We start from the raw sequence: 12,006 nt of genomic DNA, 5'->3' as shown, positions 1-12,006 counted from the left end.
TCTGATTAAGCTCCTTTCTGGGTGACATATGTGCAGATTTGATTCTTCTGTCACTGAAAACATTGCAATGATTAACTAGAGTTGGGAAATGTCTTGCATCTGGTCTGTTTTGTTTGGTGTTTAGGTTTTCCTAGAACGCTGGTTCAGGCCGAAGCCCTGGACAAGATCTGTGCCCTGGATCTCGTGATCACTTTGAACATTCCATTTGAAACACTCAAAGATCGTCTCAGCCGACGCTGGATCCACCCTCCCAGCGGAAGAGTGTACAACCTGGACTTCAATCCACCTCACGTACACGTAAGACTAGACTAAGCGCTTTCACAAATTGACCAGAGAGAGGCAAAACATTTCAGCTGATAAGTGGGTGAAGGACGTGAACAGACTGTTCAAAAAGGGGCAAGTCTACATGATCAACAAATATTTTAAAATTCTCATTCACTAGTAGTCAAGGAATACCAATTAAAGTAAAAATAGGATATCACTTTGGATCCATTGGACTTGGAAAAATTAAATAAGATTATAACATCTGCTGCTAGTGGAGATCTGAGAAAAATGGTACTCTCACCTTTATTAAGTATATAAAATATTAGTAGTATTTTTAAAAAGCAATCTGGGAATGTACATTAAAATTTTTAAATACATATTTCATTCACCTCACCTCTGGGAAGATAGTCCATGGGAGTGAAGTGCTAGTGGGTAAGGTTATGTACACAGCGATGCTCATTTCAGTGTTTTTTGTAGTGGAAAAAACAAAAACAAAAAACAAAATTTCAAACAAAGTGAATGGTCATCTACAGAGGACAGTTAATTAGAGGACATCCACATTTTGGAATATTACATAGTCAGTAAGAAGAATGACTTAATGACTTAGCGCTATGCTCTTTGACCTAGAGAAGTGATTCCTCTAGGTGTTGCTGAGTGAGAACAGCAAATAGCAGTATGATTCCATTGTTGTCAAACAGTGACCAGCCTCCTTGTCGTTTATCTGTTTGTGTGGTCAGGTGTGCTCTCTCACTGCATGAGAGCAGGGGCAGAGAGAAGAAGGCTATGTCCTGGGCTGGCAAAATGGTTTGGGCTGGGACTGAACCAAGAACTGGGGTCAGAGTGAGGGGTCATCTGAGCGGTGGGAGTGAGGAGGGAAGGGGACTAGGGAGGATGAAAGGAAGAAAAAGAAGTTCAAATACAAGATCTCTGCATTTTCATAAAATTAAATACATGTAATGGTGTATGTTTGAAGAAACTTTTTAAATTAACAAATTCATTTAAAGAGTTGGTTCAGTCTGATCATTCTTAGCTCCACTTATTGGGTGGCAGAAAGTATTACGTGTTATCGTCCACATGTGGAAGGGATGGCAGTTGTGTCTCCTTGGGTTAATGCTTGTGGAATAGATTTGAATGTAGACAGAGTCAGTGATTACGACGAGAGTCACATCGGTGGGGTTAGGGTGCCTTCCCGGCTCCTGGTGCCAGCGCTTCAGGAGACATCCAGTGAGTCTCGTTCATTCGGGCTAAGCACCAGTCTCCTTTTAAAGTCTTTTTTAAAAAAAATGTAAGTCATTCTGGAATTCCTTTATTATATCCCTTCCTCCCTTCCATCCTAAGAAGCTGGTGTGTGGGAGAAAATGGATGCAGAGGGAAAAAGAGCTCTGAAATAGCAGACGGGAGCACTGAGGCCCAGCACAGAGGCTTCTTCACACATTGGCTCTGTCTAGAGCAGCTGATGCAGATTGTCATGAACTTTGACTTTAACACTGCGTTAAAAGAGCACCCTAAAAGGGCACCTCAATGACAGTGTTACTTCTAAAGGCATCAGTGACAGTGCTTGTCTGGGCCAGCTCGACCAGCCGTGGTCGCCAAGCTCCCCGGAAGGAAGGATGCTGTTACCCTAGCATCGTTCTGCTCGTTCTGGAAGCAGGTGTATTTGCTGGGGTTCTGAAGTCCTGGAAATGCCTTCTGAGCTTTGCAGCTGTTGCAATAAAGGAGAAGGGCATGTAGGCGACGTACAGCCTTTTCCCAGCCCCATCCTCTGTTGTGTCAGGGTAACAGCCGTGGGATACACACGTGATAACTGGTTGTCTCACCAGTAAAGTGTAAGTATGAGTTATGTACCCAAGGTCCTGAGCTGTAATGGAATTTTAGTATGTTTCAAATTTATAGCCAGTTTCTAATTATCCAGTTGACTTGCCTGAGCCTTCTGGTTCTCTGCGAGCCTGTCTTTTGACAGATTTACTTCTTGTAACTGCCTCCCCTGGTGGGTGATGGCCGTGGCGGTGGGAGGCAGATTTCTGATGTGTCCATTTTGCTTCTTGTAAGTAGATATGGTTCCTAAGGAGGTTAAAATACATCAACAACCAGGGTTCTTTAAACTGCAGTTTTTCAGTTCTCAGAATGTTTGTTCCTGATTATCATGGGTATATGATTCATGCCTATTTTAATCCACTCTTAGGTAAGTTATTTGATTTAGTAAAATAGCCCGAGTAAGATGAATCTCGGAAAAGCTACGTGATAGAATTGGAAAGCCAGCAGAGATGGGATCAAAATTCTCCTGGATGAGTGTTCTTCCTAAGTAAACCAGTTGGTTCTTTGAGACATTTTGTTTTCCGTATTAAGCACTCAGCCTTTAGAAAGCAAGGCCATGTTAGCAGCATTTGGAGGGCCAGAGAGACATTGTCTAAAGGTTGTTTGTTTTGGGGGGAGGCCGCATGGAGTTCTACACTGTGAATTGTAAGTAAATCATTCATCAACAGCACTGGAATGTGTTTGGAAAGATCTGAGAAGTTAATAAACATTTCGGGTCACTTCTCATGAAATAAAGGTAACAGACTGTCAAGAGGGCTAGTTCTTTCTCAACTCCCTTCCACATTCCCATCATCACCCAGGCCCAAGTCAGCATGTGGTCGGAATCAAAGGGGAACACCTGGTTTTGCACAGAGAAGTTTTTACCTATGGAATGGCCCAGCTGCTGGCCATATTAACTGGTTTCTCTGGTGTTTGTAGGGGATTGATGACATCACTGGTGAGCCATTAATCCAGCAGGAGGATGATAAACCTGAAGCAGTTGCTGCCAGGCTAAGACAGTACAAGGACGTGGCAAAGCCAGTCATTGAACTATACAAGTGAGTGTCGTCAGTGTTTCCACGGATGGCCAGCTGGAGAGGGGTGGGGCTGGTGGGACGGACGTTGGGCTGAGGGCGGGTGGTGTTTCTTTAAGCTAGACATACCCTAAAGGCCCTGCCCCTCCCCTGAAGTCAGATGAAGTGCTGGAGTTGTACGTGGGAGAGGACGCCCAGTACTTTTATGCTGAAATTTTTATAACGAGGACCGAAGCCTGATCAGCTCTGTTTCCTGGCTTGTAAAATTACGTCTAGACTTATTTTCATTTTTCTTTTTAAGTGGCTGAAATAATGGTTTACATTTTGACCCTCCCACATGTAAATATCTGATTTGGAAAGAAGATTTGAGGGGACTTTTGCCTTAGACCTGTCTGGAGGGAGTTTAACAAAGAAAAGCTAAAACTATAAAGATTGCAAATTCAAATGGCTCCAGGGCCCAGGCGGGCGGTTGGATCTCCTCTGTCAAACCTGCTGGGGGATGTGTCAAGCTGGGCAGTTGAGTGGCAGTTGAACTGGCCAGCCCCTGTGCCTGCCCCAGCCGGTTACACCACAGGGGCACTCAGGCCTGGTGGGGTCCTTGATCCCTGTTTTTCCTGAGAAGCAGAAATCTGGCTTTCTGTTTGGGGAAAAAAAAATCCCAATTTTTACATTGGCACCCAATTAAAAAATTTTTGATAGTATGCAAGCTGAACAAAACCCATATGCCGACTGCATTCAGGACAGCGGTTACAGCCTCTGCTGTAATCAGTTTCTGACCTCGTAGCCCCCAGATAATTTTGCAAGCCTTTAGATCAGAGGTTCCTGATTATGTTATTATGATATTGTAAGTAATAACTCTAAGAAAGTAATAAGTAATAACCCTAATGAGTAATAACCCTAACCCCTAACCCTAATGTTTGTCGGTGATTTGCTTTTCAAAAGTGTGTATTGAGGCAGATTTGGGATTGTCTCTGTAATGTTATTCTTTGACATGTTTTAAAGGGGAGAAGAAAAGGTGGCCTCACGTGAGCGTGCCAGAACTGCAAACGCTTTGGCCTGGTTTAGATGTCCCCAGTGAGGGGTTGATCCACTTCGAGGGGCTGTTTGGGCACTTAGCGATGTGCGGCACAGACCCTGAGATCGCGCTGTGTACCCGCGCCGGGCTCCTCAGCTGCCCTGCAACCGTGGTAAAGGAGACCTAAAAGCCTTTGTGTGTTGTTTTTCAGGAGCCGAGGCGTGCTTCACCAGTTTTCTGGAACGGAGACTAACAAAATCTGGCCTTATGTTTACACGCTTTTCTCGAACAAGATCACACCTGTTCAGTCCAAAGAAGCCCAGTGAGCCCGCCCAGTGGCAGCACCGGGAGGATGTGGCCGTTCATGCAATTGTACGTGTAGCGTTGGTGCGTCCCAATTAGAAGCTAGCCGAGACAGCTCGCAGCGTCTTCTCTAGATTAAATGAACTGATGTGAAAACTAATGAATACAGGAAGAGTTCATGAAGAGGCGCTTCTCTGCCTTTCGAAAGAAGGGTCACCCTCACACGTTTAAGATGTCTCTCCTCAAGTCTCAAGCCCTTCACAAGCAAGCAAGGACAGGCCGGTTTCAGACGGTGTATACTCAAGCACGAGCTTAGTTTTGGTGGTCGTGTTGTTGCCATGGAAGCCTTTTTGCACATGACGGCAGTGGTGTCTGCTTCTCCCCCGCCCCCAAAGGCTGATGAGCAAGAGCACCAGAGGGCCTGAGAATGCCCGGGACTGTGGCCTGGGTCTGTCCCAGGTTCTCTGGTATGTGTCCTCCTGGTGACAATAGGATTGAAACCAATTGCTCTCAGTGGTCGCTTCCCTGGCCTTGAGTGACTGTGTCCACAATTCACTTTTTCTGTTGAGAGTGACACCTTCTTTTCTGCGTCTATGCTCTGTAGAACCTCTCCTTTCAGACATCCTGGAATGAAAGGATTTGGCTTCTGCTCTTTTTATTAGACTGTATTTTTTTTGCATCTCTTTCCTCCTTTCCTAGGCTACTAAGTCATATGGATAGTCTTTGCTTCTGTCCTTCTCAGATTCCTTTCTGAGAGCTGAGAGCCGGGGGACGAGGTCAAATCACTTCCTGCACCAGGAGCTGAGCTCTGCGGAGGGCCCCCTTAACCTGCTGGTCTGACTCTCATGGGTTGACAATGCTCCTTTCTTCTATTGTGGGAAAATAAAATCCTCAGAGTCTTTTGGGGATCCTCAAAAAAATGGGAAATATTCATTTACGTAAATGTTAAATGATCATATCTTATGTATAGAAGTAATAAGACCATATGGAGTTACTGGACGGAAAGGATAGTTTAGCTTTTTATTCAATACAAAAAATGTGTTTTAAAAATGCTGCTAAGTATTGATGCTGACGGTGTTTTCCTCTTTTGAGTGACCCAAGCATATTATAAATAGTTGGTAAAGGAATATGGAGCCTGGGGGGTTAAGGAAACAAGTTGCACTAGCTGTGCCTAGACTGAGTATGAGAGCTTTACTATTATGGGAAAACAAAATCTTAATTATTTTTTTTATTCCAAAGATGCTTTCTATAGGGTGGCCGTTAAATCTAGAAATATAGATAATACTATTTTGTCATTCATTGTAATGTAATATCAGTAAACCATTTGTTAAGGATTTGCCTGATTTCCAGACTTGGTGGCCACCTTGTTTACTTCTTGCTCTCCTCTGGGAAGGACAATGAAATTTATCCCTGTTGCCTTAAAAGTAAACATCCCTCTTCATGCATCCTGGCTGTCCCCAGGGAGGGTCCTTTACTATTCCTGGGAGTGACTTCAATGTAATCATTGCCTTTGGAGTTTTGGGAAAGGTACAGAAAATGGGAAATCGCCTGATCCTTGATTCCGTGCTGTACTCCTCCATCCTTCCTTCTTTCTTCCAGCAAAATAGACAATTAGAGCCAGTGCTGGAGTCACTCAGTTTGTCTCAGCAGTGTTTGCTACTTCTGGGATGGCCAGCAATCGAGAGTCCTTAGCTGGGTGAGACTGATAAAAAGACAAAGACCTTTTCTGTGGTCTTTGAAAGATGATGCTTGTTTCATGTTTAGTGGCCTAAAAAATCTATTTCTGATTTTCTTCAACAAATTCTAGTTTTTCCTTCAATGATTTTGTAAAAAACTTAAGTTTTCTTGAAAATATTTTGACAAAAGTAAATTAAAAGGCCATCTTTCCTCGGATTTCCCTGTACTCCCCCACACGTGGTTCCTTCACAGGTACACGCAAAGAGGAGATTGGGGGGGTCCCTAAGACTTCTCCTGTCCTCACAGTCTGTGACTCTAGCCAGCTGTGAATTCATTTTACTTTCCATTCTCCTGACAGGCTTCCCACTTACTTAGAACTGAAAAATGTTGCTATGTTCAAAACCCTCTAACACTAAGGCAAATAAAAAATAGGTACCGTTTGTCGTGGGCCTACTGAGTAATGTGTGTGGTTTTAGGACCTTTACAGACATCTCATGTAATCTTTCGAGCATCTGTGGAGATGCGCGCGATCCTACATTTGTCCACAAAGAAGGCAAAGGTCAGAGATGGGAAGCATCGTGCCCAGGCCCTTGCTGCCAGGACTCACACCAGGTGTTCCTGACTCTGCATTCTGGGTTTGCAGAATGGATGTTAACCCACTGTGTCCTGTCTCAGGCAACCCAGGGTGCGAGCTTGGTTTTGCTTAGGTTTCCGAATGGCCTCACGTCAAACATAACCGAGTTCCCTATGGTGACATTCAGCTCTCTGTGAGACTGCTCTTTTTATTTTTTCCCTTTGCTTCAGCAAGGGAAGCTGCTAGAGGAGAGTCTGAGCCATTGATCCTCCTCCATAACTACTCATTTATAAAGAAGAGGAAAGGCCGTCGAAGTGGGCTGGGCTCGGGTCCAGGCTAATCTGGGAGGAGGCAAGCTCATGCTCCTCTCCTACCGGCTTGGTGTCCATGGTGTTGTGCCCCTGCAGGGACCTTTACCCTGGAGCCACCCCCGCCACGGTGCTCACAGAAAGGCCTGGGCTCCTGGGAGCTATGCAGAAGCTACACACTTTTCTTCCCCTTGATCAGAACAAATCGCTCTCTTGCTCCTACCCCAAAACAAGGCCCTGATGATAAGCCGAGCCTTCCCAGAGTGCTGGCAGGTGAGCAGACGGTGACTGAGCACCTGACACAGGGTGACCTTTGACCCCCGTACCGTCTCCCTCTGTTACATTACACGTCAACATGATTGTGAATGCCAGATTCACACCTTTCCCCGCCATCTGGTGTGGTGGCACTGCCTGTCGTACATCATGCTGGCAGAACCAGGGGAGACGGGCTTCCTGTCTTCCCCGCCTCCTCAGGGTCACTCCCTGCCACCCTCCAGCAGCCAAGCTCAGCTGCGCTCCAGCTTCACCCAGGTGTGCCCCTCTCCTCTCGGTGAAGGGAAAAGGTCAGAACAACCACGAGTGAGGGAGGATTCTCAGAGAGAGCGGCTGCTGTGGCTTTTCCTGCCATTTGAAATGTAGAGACAGGATCATTTTAGATGGAAAGATGCCTGTGCAAATGGCTTCTATAAAATTTAGTTCACTGGAACCTGAGTTTGTTATTTGACTCTGACTATTTGTCTAACAGTTTACCAGCCTGCTGGGGGTCTTTGCTCAAATCGTGAAGAGTGCAAATTTCCAAATGTGTCAGGGGGTGGGCATGCGTAGTAGTTGCTGTTTATTGGCACTTCATGCTAAGCGCATTATGTGCATTGTCTGATTAAATCCTCAACAGCGGCCCTATGTAATAGATATTATTATCTCAATTATCTTGCCTCTTTGTATTTAAAAACGGAAATAATCGCCTTTACTTAAACTTGTGTTTTCATGTACGTATAGGGATTAATCAGGAAATTCAAAAGGACCTTTTTAGTACTTTCCCTACTTTGAGCTCTACATTCTCATTAGTAGGTAAAAGGATGTATTAACTCCCCCTGGAATCTTTGCTTTCCGTGCTCTGGTGCTGAGACGGGAAATGGGCATTCAGCCGGTCCTAGTGGTAGTTGTACACTGTATATCCAGAGGGCATGTGCCTCGTCTGTACGCTGCTGGGTTACAGATCTCGGGAGGCATTCGTATCTACCTGGTGAATTTCATTTATTACCTTTCATTTAACAGACAGTGTCTTTTCTTGCTGCAGTGAATTTTGTCAGGGAGGCAAGTCGTAAGGCAGAGTCGGGTCATGGTATGAATTTGTTCCCCTCCATTTGTAGTAACTCCCTTGTCTATTTGGTGTCTCAGAAGAAGAACCCAGTGACAGAGACTCCTTTTAATACAGGAGTGTGGTCCAGTCATAAGTTATTGTCCCTCTCCTTTCATAACTGACCCAGTCCGGTTCCCAGACGAGAAAGAAGTGCGTAAGGCCCAGATGTCAGGAAACCATCAAGCTGTATTTCAACCAGGAAGCAAGTCTGCTTCCTGCGCCTGTTGAGACGTATTATAATTACAGTCATTCATAAATGCCGTAACTTATCTTTCTTTTAAAAGATTGCACGGTTCTTGCCAAAATAAATGCCGTTATCTGTATGCTTCAGGGAATTCCCCAGTTTGATCAGTGTGTGTGTATGAGAGAGAGAGAGAGAGAGAGAGAGAGAGAGAGAAAGAGAGAGATGGTAAGACATTTCCAAGAAGGTGGAAGCTCTCGTGGAGCATGGATATTCCATCCTTCCTTGGTGGTCATTAGGCTATTCCAGGAAGCACAGTGTCATTCTTTGAAATAAAAGATCTCCTGTTTAAAACTTTCAAAGGAGGCCCGCACCTTGAAGATGCCCTCCGGGGTTGGTGTGTGTCTAACTCCTTTTCATAAAACCTTGCTTTTCTTCATTTGAAAGCTTTGGCTATAAAGTCAGAAATGTACTAATAAAAAAACTGTCTTGTATTTAATTTAGAGAAGAGAAAAGGGAAGAAAACCGAAAACTCAGTCTTGATGTAAGCGCCCAGGTGTCAGGGTTGAGGGCTTTCCTAGTTTTATGAGAATTTGTACTACTGATTTTTATATGTTCTTGTTTTTGAGATGAACAGACCTCTGGGAAATGGTCGAGTTACACGGCGTTTCACTGTGACCCCTCTGAAGCTGAAGTCAGCTCTCTAACCTAATGACAACTTGCCTCCTTGGTTTACTGTCCTGTGAAATGTCAGCCAGTTTCCCAGACGTCGCGTGTTTACGATGAGTCAGCGCTGCTCCTGGTGTGGAAGTGTCGGTGCTCGGCGCTCCTGATTTTGATGTATGTGCTTCCTTCAAAGTATCTAAACCTGCAGTCTAATCTGTATATGCTTTCCTAACTGTTAATTGTATTATTGATTATTTTCTCTTGCTTGAAGATTGATTCCTACTTTTTAATTGATAGAAATAAAGGGTTTTTTTCTTCTGCTTATCCTAGTGAATTTATTTAACATTTGTGTAGCTTTTTACACTTGACGAAACACATCTTCACAGATATTCTCCTTTATGCCACTCTGCAACCACTCCGTTACCCACAGTGTTATCTCTGATTTGCAGATGGGAAAATGGAGAACACAGTGCTTCCGGGACAAGGTGACAGTTGGTGGCAGAGCAGGATCCTGAACCTGAGAGTTAGGACCCCCAGGCTCATTGTTTTCTACTACACCATGTCAGATTTGCGGGATAAAATTGTGGTCGTGCTACAGGTCTGAACTCAGATGTGGTGGTAGAGTTCAACAAAAAGGGATACTTGGATCATAACAAGGGTGAAACAGAAATCCCTCCAGGGGAGAAGTCAGGAACAAAAATGAGTGAAATGGGTGGGAGTGGGAGGCAGTAGGGAGTGGCAGGGACTGCGAGGAGCTGGGGCGGGCTGCTTTTCCCGAAAGGGGAGTCATTGCCTGGCTCTGGCCTATTAGCACCTTCAGAATGCTGGCCCAATGCTGCCCAACCATTCAATTTGTTAAGAGGAGCCAGAAATCTTTGTTTTTGTGTGAAATCTTATTTTTAAGTGTTTCCAATTTAAATTTTTAAAAAACGTTGCACAGGCCAAACAGCATATCACTTTAAGCCAATTTGGGACTTCTGGATTAGAGAGAGACTCGTAGGAGGTAGAGTGGGGGTCTGCGTGGCTAGACAGATATCTATGAAGTAAGGAGGCAGACTCTGCAAGAGCCAAAGAGCAGGAGTGGGGGATTGTCTAGATTTGACGACAAAAACAGTGTATAGTTATATAGAATTCTGCTTTATCAGAGAATACTGCCTACTCAAATAAATCACTTGAGTTTTTTACTCCAGAGTTCAACCAAGTGTGATTTTTTCCCCATATTCATTTCATCCAGTGAATATATAAGCATCCAAGAATTAAGTGAAAACCATACGCATACTTGAGGAAACCTACCTAAGCTATATATATTTGTGTGTTATATATGTGTGTGTGTGTGTATGTTTGTGTAAATAGAATTATATACACGTGTATACATATGTGCATATGTAATAGTTAAAATAAAATAAAAAGTAATAATATAAAAAAAAAACAGTTAAAATTTATTGAGGGTTTACTCCGGGAGCCAGGCAATAGCCCAAGCAGTGTATGCCAGCTATAGACAATGAACCTGATGCTCAGGGAAATTAAGTTATTTGCTCAAGGCCACCCACCTGATAAGTGGTAGAATGAAGCCTTCAACTCCAGTGCTCACTTATGATTTTTCAGCTGTTCTTCCTCATTCTGACTCTCACTACCCAAAGACCCAGAGGGACCACAATTAAGGGCCCTGCAATCAAGGTACCTTTGGCCTTGGACAGGACTCCAGGAGTCAGGGTGGAGAACCCGGCCACTTGGAGATGACTAGGACCTGAGCAGTGTTGAGTCTCTCCTGTGGCCAACTTTTCTCCTAGCCAGGATCCTAGGGCCAACCCTTTAACAAGCCTTGAAGACATCCCATGGAAGGATTAGATCTCATATTGCATCAGGAGTTGACACCTTGCATGGCCCCATTCTAGGGCCGTGCACTCTGAGAAAAGAGTAAGATTTCTTGACAAGGAAGAATCAGGGATACAAAAATGAATGGTCCAGATCAGTAAGGAAAGACCACCACCTGCTTCACAGTAATGGTTCACATACACTTACTAGTCTAGATCCACATGACTATGTCATATACGTCAACCGTCCTGGGTGCACTGACCATTTCAGACTACTGTGGACATATTGACCACCAGGACATGCCAACTATCCTGGAACATTGGTCATATGCATTCATCACAATGTGGAAGCCTCCTCGCAGTCCGACAGGGTCAGGGAGAAGGGGGTGCAGACTAAAATGGCTTAGAGACCTGAATGAACCATCCTCTATAGTTTATCAGTATGAAAAAATGTTGCTGTTTGCCCCATTTGAAGCCAATAAAACAGCCCAATTATCTGGTGTTCATATGAAAGTCTTACCTAAAAATTTATGAAAATTTATCAATTGAAGTTAGGTAGTGAGGACTCTTTGTAGATAATGGAAGATAGCTAAAATCTTAATCTTTCTACACATCTTCCAAAAACAACACAGATCAAGGACAGCAACTAAAATCACAATTAACTCACTACATAGCACAATTGTGTCTACCACATAACCAGGAAATAGAAGACCGCAAACTCCCGTTTCATTTGAGTAGGGGAATATGTAAAGCCCATGTGGAAGTGAGAGTTAGGCAGGAATTATTTGGGAAAAGGATGGTGCAATGGGGTCACAGAGAGTCCCACACTAAGTGGAGGATTCTAACTAATGCTGAGAATAGCCATGCTGAATTAGAGCTCACAGTATTGGGGAATTGAAAGGAAATTGACTTGAAAGTACATGGACCTAAATGTGTAATTATTGAGAGGGCACATCTAGGAGAGAAGAAGGGGACTTGGAAGGAGGAAGCATCCCTTGGAGATCTGGTGATGAAGA

General features: G+C 44.2%; 1 protein-coding gene across 8 annotated transcripts in view; it reads left to right on the top strand.

Moving 5' to 3' along the window:
• Positions 1–9,500, top strand: part of AK4 (adenylate kinase 4) — a 70,132-nt gene extending 60,632 nt beyond the window's left edge. For all 8 annotated transcript variants that reach the window (XM_070592283.1, XM_070592277.1, XM_070592282.1 and 5 more), the window contains 3 exons: positions 125–297; positions 2,998–3,116; positions 4,319–9,500. In XM_070592283.1, coding sequence (XP_070448384.1) covers positions 125–297; positions 2,998–3,116; positions 4,319–4,433 — 407 coding nt within the window. In that variant the 3' untranslated portion in view covers positions 4,434–9,500. The remainder of the gene's footprint in view (positions 1–124; positions 298–2,997; positions 3,117–4,318) is intronic.
• The last annotated feature ends 2,506 nt before the right edge of the window (positions 9,501–12,006 follow it).

Source organism: Equus przewalskii, chromosome 24, assembly GCF_037783145.1.
Source record: "Equus przewalskii isolate Varuska chromosome 24, EquPr2, whole genome shotgun sequence".
NCBI lineage: Eukaryota > Metazoa > Chordata > Mammalia > Perissodactyla > Equidae > Equus > Equus przewalskii.
This window is presented reverse-complemented; position numbering and strand designations above follow the sequence as displayed.